The 9,332-nt window shown below is 37.7% G+C and overlaps 1 protein-coding gene across 4 annotated transcripts in view; it reads right to left on the bottom strand.

Moving 5' to 3' along the window:
• Positions 1-9,299, bottom strand: part of Wdhd1 (WD repeat and HMG-box DNA binding protein 1) — a 58,301-nt gene extending 49,002 nt beyond the window's left edge. Inside the window, exons 1-3 of one of the 4 annotated variants that reach the window (XM_047539892.1) lie at positions 9,190-9,299; positions 8,884-8,994; positions 1,947-2,058 (exon numbers count right to left, since the gene is read on the bottom strand). In XM_047539892.1, the coding sequence (XP_047395848.1) occupies positions 1,947-2,058; positions 8,884-8,960 (189 nt within the window). In that variant the 5' untranslated portion in view covers positions 8,961-8,994; positions 9,190-9,299. Of the gene's footprint in view, positions 1-1,946; positions 2,059-8,883 lie in introns of all 4 variants that reach the window. The other 3 variants (XM_047539893.1, XM_047539894.1, XM_047539891.1) reach the window with 3 other exon arrangements.
• Between the last annotated feature and the right edge of the window lie 33 nt (positions 9,300-9,332).

Genomic DNA, 9,332 nt, shown 5'->3' on the forward strand with positions numbered 1-9,332 from the left:
AGCATCCTTGGGTTCAATCTCCAGTAACAAAAACAAAAAGTCTTTTTTAGCCAGTCCTGATGGTACATGCCTGTAATCCCAGTGACTCAGAATGCTGAGGCAGCATCATCCCAAATTCAATGCCAGACTTTCAGCAACTTAATGAAACCCTGTTTGGGGATAGAAACAGGGTATAGGAAGGACAAGGGATTATAGCTCAGGGGTAAAGCATCTGGGTTCTATCACCTTTAAAGGACTGCAAAAAAATTAAAAACAATTAAAGTTTCTTATTTATACTTCCAGAAGCTAAATATATTCATACTTCTCTAAGCCATCACTATTACTGGGGATTTTCATCCTTACCAATTCTTTTTTTTGCACCAGGGATTAACCCAGAGGGACTTAATCACTAAGCCACATCCCCAGCCCTTTTTTATTTAGGTTTTTTTTTTATTTTGAGACAGGTCTCACTGAGTTGCTTAGGGCTTCACTAAGTTTCTGAGGCTGGCTTTGAACTTGTGATACTGCTGCCCCAGTCTCCCAAATTGCTGATATTACAGGCAAGTACCACCATGCCCAACTTCCTTGCCAATCTTACAGGAAAAAAACAAAACAAAACAAAAAAAAACCTGATTGTGTAATTTGCCCTTCTTTGCTTATTAGTGAGAGTTCATATTTAATGTACATTGGTCATTTATATTTTTTCTTTTGTATATGTATTTTCTACTATATATGACCTATTAAAAAGAATATATAAGATATATAAAGACCATCTCCTCTACTTTATTTTTTTTTAATGTTTTTTTAGTTGTAGATGGACACAATACTTTTGTTTTATTTATAGCTACAGCCACAGCCCCATTCTCTACTTTAATAAGACTGAGTTTGGAAAAAATATGAGTCCTATGGAAAGATATTTTTCTTTTAAGCAAACACAATACGTCCAAATTCAAATTCATCACAATAAAAATCTTAGTCACTTTTAGATTCTTAATTTCCCAAAGTTCTTCTGAAAACATGTCTTAATTCTTTTAGTAATCTATATCATGTTCTCTTGTCTCCCACAAACATTGGAAACACATGAAATATGTGCATATATTCAAAGTTAGTGAAACACTACTGTTTTCTTGAATAACTCCTTAAGTTATCTGAGTTAGTGAGTATCTGAATCCATTTTGTGCTGCTATAACATTATCAGAGACTGGGTAATTTATAATGAACAGAAATTTAATGGCTCATAATTCTGGAAACTGAGAAGTCCAAGATCAAGAGATTCACATCTAGTCAAATTATAGTCATATTATGTGCATGTATGAGTATGTAACAATTCCTATCATTATGTATGACTATAATGCACCAATATGAAATGTGGGGGAACAAAAAGTGATTCCCATCCAGTGAGGGCCTACTTGATGTGTAATCCCATGACAGAAGAGCAAAGGGAGAGCAAGTAAGAGAACCCAACCTGCCCTTTTATAAGAACTCCGTTCTGCAACAACCAACTCACTCCACAGTAAAGGCCTTAAACAATTCATTAGGTCCTTGTGGCCTAATCATCTTCATTAGACTCCACCACCCACTACTGTTGTGCTGGGGAGTAAGTGTGCAAAACAATCTTTTTGAGGGACAAGCAAATCATAGCAGTAAGCTAAAAATACCATTAAGGTATTTTATTCTCAAATAATAAAAGGGAACACTTTAACCTTTCTTAAAAGCATAATTTTCTTGTAAATATTTTAATTTGTTCAACATTAATACCCATTGATTACCTTCAATAAACCACTCCTATTTTACCTTTAAAATTTTGGGGCAACATGTGGCATTATACATTTTTAAACATTACTTCATAAGAGAAAAAAACAAAAAGGTTCATCTATATTCAAAATTGCTATAAAAAAGATTTTCACTCATGCAGAAACTATCACATGCCAGTATCATTCAGATCAGTTGATGGAATTGTTTACTACCTTCAAAGCACATGAATATGCCTTTTCTCCAACATTAATAGACTTAGGATCATCATCATCCAAGTCTTCCCAAATTCTCACATCACCATCACTTCCACAAGTCACAATACAACTGTGAAGGAAACACATAGTAAAAAGTCACCCAGTTTCAGGCATATTGATTTTTTTTTTTGAATGCTACCTTTATATGTAATTTAAATGAAATCAAGATATTAGCGAATATGTTTTCTCATTTTATACAGACACTAATAATAAAGACTAATAACTTCCCATTCTATAAAATGAAGGTAAGTTTAATATTCTCCAGAGTTTTTCCTTGGCATAAATTATTCCTTTTGCAATAATGTAAAAAAGATGAGTGTGTAATCTTTGCAACAACAGGGACCATCTTTATCTTGCTCACCACTGTATCCCCAGCCCATCAGTCTCTGACACAAAGAAACTTTAATAAATGTTTGCTGAATGAATAAATGGATTAATACACAAGTTTGGTTACTCAAAGGTGATTATTCCAATGGCTACCTGTATGTGTTACTTTTTGGTTTTTTTGTTTGTTTTTGCAGTGCTGGGGATGGAATTCAGGGTTTCTGCACCCGCTAGGCAAGCACTATACTGCTGAAGTACACCCCTGTCTCCTAAGTCATTTTAAACCTCTAATTTTCCCAGTGCTTTTATTCATCCAATATATGTCCTATCTGGGCACATACAAAAAGTAGACAAAATTAAAATATATATAATCTTGATTAAAAATAAAGTTAACATATGGCAAAAAAGAAGCCACATAAAGAACTTTGAATATTCAGAAGATAAGATTAATTCCTACATGAAACCAGACAGGTTCATAAGAAAAATGGTGTTTAGGAGTGTAATACTCCCATGATTTAGGCAAGTAATGAATTTTTTGTGTTCTTTTTCCTGGAGGGACAGAGACAGACCAAGAGAGAGAAGTGGTCATTATACTGGGAAGTCAAAAGGACAAGTAGACTGGGCATGGTGGCACACGACTGTTATCCTGGCAGCTCAGGAGGCTGAAGCAAGAGGATCGTTGAGTTCAAAGCCAGCCTCAGCAACTTGATGAGGCCCCAAGCAATTTAGTGAGAACCTGTCTAAATAAAATATAAAAAGGGCCCAGGATGTGGCTCAGTGGTTAAGCATCCCTGGGTTTAATCCAGTACCAAATAATAATAATAATAATAATAATTAAAAAAGAGGACGAGTAGAAGTAGGATTAGGTATGCTGAAAGTGACGACAAGGGCAGCTCCAAACACATGAAATAAAGTTAATAAAGCATAAGGAGTACATCTGGAATAGACAATCCAAGAAATGAGAAGGAAAATGAAGACTGGGGTCATCCTATTTAAGGAAAAGCTTAATATGAGATTAAGGATCTTGAACTACCTCTGCAGGAATGAGGAGGGTCATCAGTGTCAGTTTGCCCAGGATACTCCTGGTTTATACATTTAGTTGGCTTGGTATTGTCCTGGTTTTTTCACTTTGACGTATATTAATATTAGTTGCATCAGAATTGGCTGGGGTGGGTTTATAAGACCTCTTCTTTGTACATCTAGCTTTTGCCATGGTCTCTTTTAATAGTGTAACACACATACAATGAACAGAGTTCTCATTTTAACACATGTTTAATCTCAAAAAATGACTAGTAATAATTTGTCTCCTTTTTCCCAACTCTTTCTTGATTCAATGTAAACTAACAAATCCCTTCAAGGACAACATGCTTTCTTTTGGGCAGTATTGGGGACTGAACCTAGGGCTTTGCACATGTTGGGCAAGTGCTCTACCACTGAGCTATGTCCCTAGCTCTTGAAAGACAACATGTGAGGCATTCCATATAAAAAAATAAAAAGAAATAAAAAAAAAATCAAAATAAATTCAGACATAAACCCCTAGGGACTCTTTCAGTCTCAGGGGTGATGGGAGAAGTATTTCACGTATTTCAATAGACTATTTGGTCTACAAGTAGGTGCAGCAAGGAGATGAGCTTTTAGAATAATCTGAACATTCTTCCTACAGTGGTTTTGTCACTTAGTACATTGAATAACCAACTACATATTCATAGTTTGACTATGCTTTTCAAAACAAAACCCCATAATGCTTTCAGTAGCAATGAGCTTAAAAGATACACCAAGTACATGTTTAATCAACAAAGTTAAATATTGGCTGAGCATAGTGGCATATGCCTATAGTCTCAGCTATTCAGGAGGCTGAAGTAGGAAGATCCCTTGAGCCCAAAGTTAAAGGCCAATAGAGCAACATAGCAAAACCATGTCTCATTATTAAAAAATAAATAAATAAATAAACACTAAACTGCTTTTCAGAAAAAAATGTTAATGAATATACAAGTTGAACAAAATGTACTTGACATTTATATGATAATGCCAATCACAGGAAAATCAGAAAACAAATTTCTGAAGCTGTTCCAGTGCAACAGTATCTACTTGAAAAGTCAAAAGTCATCTTAAGAATGCTGCTTGAAGCTGGGTGCAGTGGTATACACCTGTAATCCTGGCTACTCAGGAGGCTAAGGCAGGAGAATTCCAAGTTCAAGGACAGCCTAGGCAATTTGGTGAGATTTTGCCTCAAAATAAAAATTAAAAGGGCTGAGGATGTAACTCAGAGAACATCTGGGTTCAGTTCCCAGTACACCAAACATACACCCATAGACCTCCTGAAAACTCTGCTTCTACAGTTGCAGAAGGTCAAGCATCTTGTCAAGCATGACTCTTCATAAGAACTCAATACTGTTCAAGAGAACTTTCTAAAGTGATGGAAATAGTCTATATATGGTACTGAGGAGGGAGGTGGCTAACTCAACGAATTTTTTTCTTTTTTAAACTGGGGATTGAACCCTGGGGTGCTTTTACCACTGAGCTACATCTCTAATGCTTTTTTGTTTTGTTTTGCTTTTTGTTTTTGAGACAGGGTCTCCCTAAGTTTCTCAGAGTCTTGTTAAGTTGCTGAGGAATTAACTATAAGGAGTTAATAATTCCAGGCAATGGCCTCTTCAACTTCACAGAACAATCTGACTACTCCTCTCTAACCCCTCCACTATGCTTCATGAGATTCATGGTGAGGCATAAGCAAAACTCTATATCATCTTTTTTTTTTATTATTTCTCTGGTCACCACTCTCTCAAGTGGTAGTTGATTTCTTTTCTATACCTCTCGGGCACTGGAGGTGAATATTCCTTTTTTAAAAAATATTCTTAGTTGTAGATGGACACAACACCTTTATTTTATTTATTTATTTTTATGTGGTGCTGAGGATCGAACCCAGTGTCTCACATGTGCTAGGCAAGTGCTCTATCACTGAGCCACAATCCCAACCCCATGAACATTTCTTACACTTCATTTTTAGTTTTATTCTATGGCCACACTTCACTTTCTCTTAAAAAAGAAAACAAAAAAAAAGCTTGCAATTCTGCCATCTACATATTCCTGAAGAGAAATTCCTAATGTTTCATAAAGAGTTTAGCCCTTGGCTTATTGTTATTCTTTCCCCAAAACCATTCCTATCATAATTCTTGGCATTTTTAATAACCATGTCAATGAAACCTTATGATATGCCTCTCCCTTAATGATCTTGTCCTTCACCTCAGTCTCCCATGCTAGATTTTGTCTCTACTAATACTGCAATAGCTTCATAATCTCAACTTCGACCATCCTAATCACTCGTCTTTTTATCTTAAACCATGAGCATTCTAAATTCAACTTTTTTTTTTTTTTTTATTCTATTAGGATCTATGATCCATTGACAGTATCTTTTCACTGTGTCTCACTCCTTTCGAATTCTCAAGTCCCTCCAAATCTGGCTTAGATTTCATAGTCTGTCATTAACATCAGTCCTCTCTCTGCATCAACCCCCTACCCCATGGCTTTCTATCATTTTTTCATACTTAACTTGACAAAACTCCAACTCTGGTTAAATCCACCTCTCTTCCTGTTATTAAGTTTGTGTTCACAGAGCTACATATAATTGGAGAAATACATACAACCAGGTTATCTAGTCTCCTTTAAATTCATTACTACCTGAGGTAGGCTATTAATGGCACCCCTCAATCTAGTTATATCTCGCTAGTCCATCAGACTTTCCCTCTCTTCTAACCATCCATATCACAAATAACTCCTCTTCTTTCAAACTCTTCACCCAGTCTCAACTAATGACTTATCTTCCAATTCCACCAGAGAACAGAAGCAATCTACTCTAAGTGTCCACATCACGGGGTTTCTTCTAGGTGCTCCTTCCCTCTTCTTTGGCCAATTTCTCCCTCTTATAAAATAGATTCTAATCTTTCTCACCTAGTCAAGAACATCACTCCAGTCATTCCTCCTTCTACTAAAACACAAACTTCTCACTTTCTATCAGATCATATCCATTCATATATACACTGTAATCTCTCTTGCTTTAAAACAAAAAAAACACAAACTTTCCTGACTACAACTATCTTCATTTGCTGAGAATGTCATCTTCACTAACTCCAGTTCCTCCCCTTCATTTTATGTTGTTTTTGTTTTGTTTAGAGACAGGGGCTATGTCTATGTTACTTCCCTAGGCTGACCTGGAACTCCTGGGCTCAAGTGATCGTCCTGCCTCAGTCTCTCAAGTAGGTGGGACTACAGGCAAGGCCACTGCTCCTGGCTCCCTTCCCTTCTCTTAAATCCACTCCAATAGGCTTTCAATCTTACCACTCCATAAAACTTGCTCAAGATCATCAATGGCCCCACAATACTAAATCTAATGGGAGATTCTCTAATCTTCAATTTGACTTACCAGGAGAACTAGATAGAGTTTATTTCCTTCTCCTTAAAACACACACTTCATCTGGCTTTCAAATAACCTTCTCTTCTCCTGGTTCTCTATTTTTTTAGATTCCCCTGCTTTGTCTCCTTAGTTAAATCCTTTTCTAACTTGATCTCTAATTTATTTTATTTTATTTTATTTTTTGGGGTACCAGGGATTGAACTTAGGGGCGCTCAACCAGTGAGTCATATCCCCAGTCCTGTTTTGCAATTTATTTAGAGACAGGTTCTCACTGAGTTGCTTAGTACCCTGCTGTTGCTGAGGCTGGCTTTGAATTTGTAATGCTCCTGCCTCAGGCTCCCAAGCCTTTGGTGTGTGCCACGGTGCCCGGCCTTGATCTCTTAAATATTTTGGAGTGATCCAGTACTTAACCCTTGAACCTCCTTCCTCAACTACATTCACTCCCTCTCTTGGTGATTTCATCCAAGTTAACAGCTTTAAATACTATCTATATACTGACAACTACCAAGTGAATTCCCAGCCAGGACTTAAATCGTGAACTCAGGGAGGCAACAGCTAAAGATATATATATTTCTATCTCTAGTTCACATTATTCTATGAGCTTAAGACCAGTTTATCAAACTGTTTACATCTCTAGTTGAATATCTCAAAGAAACACAACACTAACCACGTACAACTGCAAACATAATTTCCACCTTGTGTTCTCCCTCTGAAATATACTCCTCTTCAGTGGTCAAGTATTTCCAGTAACTACAAAAGGCAGTATCATTTCCTCAACAGTAACATGTAATTCTTAACTCCTCTCTCTCCATCCTTAATATCTGAACCATCCTGTTGACTTCACATTTTAAATATTTCCTGAATAACTTCTTTTCTCCACACCATGTCCACTTTAGTTCAAGTTTCCATCATGTTCAACTTAAATTAATATAAATAGCTAAGTCTCTGCACGCTCCATGAATCTTCTCAAAAACAAGAGACTGCTCACAACTCCTCTCTGCTTCAAATCTTTAATACCTTTCCACTGGTAGATGTATTAGGATTCCTTAATAAAATCAAAACAAGAAGAAAACAAGGATAAAAACAAGATTCCTTTATAAAGACAAAAGACTTTGCATAGGATGCTCCCTGCCTACCTTCACATATTAATCTCTCATCAATCTCTACCTCCCTGGGCATTTTAGCATAACTAGCTTTCTTTCAGTTCTTAAGTGTGCCAAGTCCCTTGCTTCACTCGGCCTCTGAACAGTGTTCCCTCTGCTTATAATGTCAACATCACTGCCACCCTCATCCCTATTTCCTAAAGTATATTCAATTTTCAGATTTCATCTCAAGAAACACTTCCTCAAAAAAGTCTTTCCTGCCTCCTCAAACTAGATCAGTTTCTCACTGCACATACATAGTGTTTCTAAAAGTATGTTTATTTCTGAGATTAATTTAAGCTCAATGCCTATAAAAACAGAAAGACTTTCTGATCAATAAAGGGAAAGATCGTGCCTTGTTTGCACTGTTGTATCTCTAGTGCCCTGCAGAGCAAACAAATATTTTTTCAATGAATCAATCAAGATAGAAGTGGAAGAAGCCACAAGATTGGATAGTACAGCACAGGAATGGGATTCAGAAAAACAAAAGGAGACCAGACTAATCCTAGGGTATTATCACCCTTTAGGAATCAAAAAGAGGAAAATCAGCTTTAAAAAATAATAATAAGCCAGAGGCTCTTGCCGGCAATCCCAGTGACTGGCAAGGCTGAGGCAGGAGGATGACAAATTCAAAGCCAGCCTCAACTTGCCGAGAACCTGTCTCAAAATAAAATATGAAAAGGACTGGGGATATGGCTCAGTGGTTAAGTGCCCCTGGGTTCAATCGCCAGGATAAATAAACAAATAAGTCAGAAAGTTAAAAAAAAAAAAAAAAAAAAAAAAAAAAACAGTAAAAAGGGATAGCATCACTAAAGACAATGGAAGATGTCATACCAAAAAGAAGAGCGGACTACTGAATTTGACAAGCTGGCAACATCAAGTGATCTGACAAAATTAATAATGTGAGATGCTGAGAAAATGAAAATATGGGCGAGGAAATAGGGGCTCGCATCTTTCCAACTCCTTTGGAAACAAGATTTTAACTTTTCTCATAATTCTTTTTCTCAAAGAAGCTTACCTCCCAGACTCATCAAAACAGACGTCCGTGTGTCCTTCTGTATGTCCATATCTCATCGGCTTCTGTATAGCAGGCATCTTCCTCGACCCGAAAATGTCTTATAAAAGATGTCTATTTTCAAGGAGAGGATCAGCGGGGAGGTGGGAGGAGAAGAGAGAGGTTAGTTTCCTCCTGGACACGCCCTCTGCAGTCCCGATTCCCCAACCCGAGCGACGCCAGCGGGTACAGCAGAGGGTCTGTCATACAACAAGCCGCGAAGGGGACACGCTTTCTCCACGGGCGCGGGCGAGATGAGCGAGGACTCACTGGGGCGATCGAGCCTCCGAGCCTGAACCAAGAAGAGGAGCAAGTGCCCGCGCAGAACCACTTCCCGCGCTCAGGCGCGCTCAGCTCGTTGCGCCTGCGCAGCCCGCCCACGCCCAGCGCAGGTCTCGACCCAGGTCGCTGGA

The sequence above is a fragment of the Sciurus carolinensis genome, chromosome 2, assembly GCF_902686445.1.
Source record: "Sciurus carolinensis chromosome 2, mSciCar1.2, whole genome shotgun sequence".
In the NCBI taxonomy this organism is placed as follows: domain Eukaryota; kingdom Metazoa; phylum Chordata; class Mammalia; order Rodentia; family Sciuridae; genus Sciurus; species Sciurus carolinensis.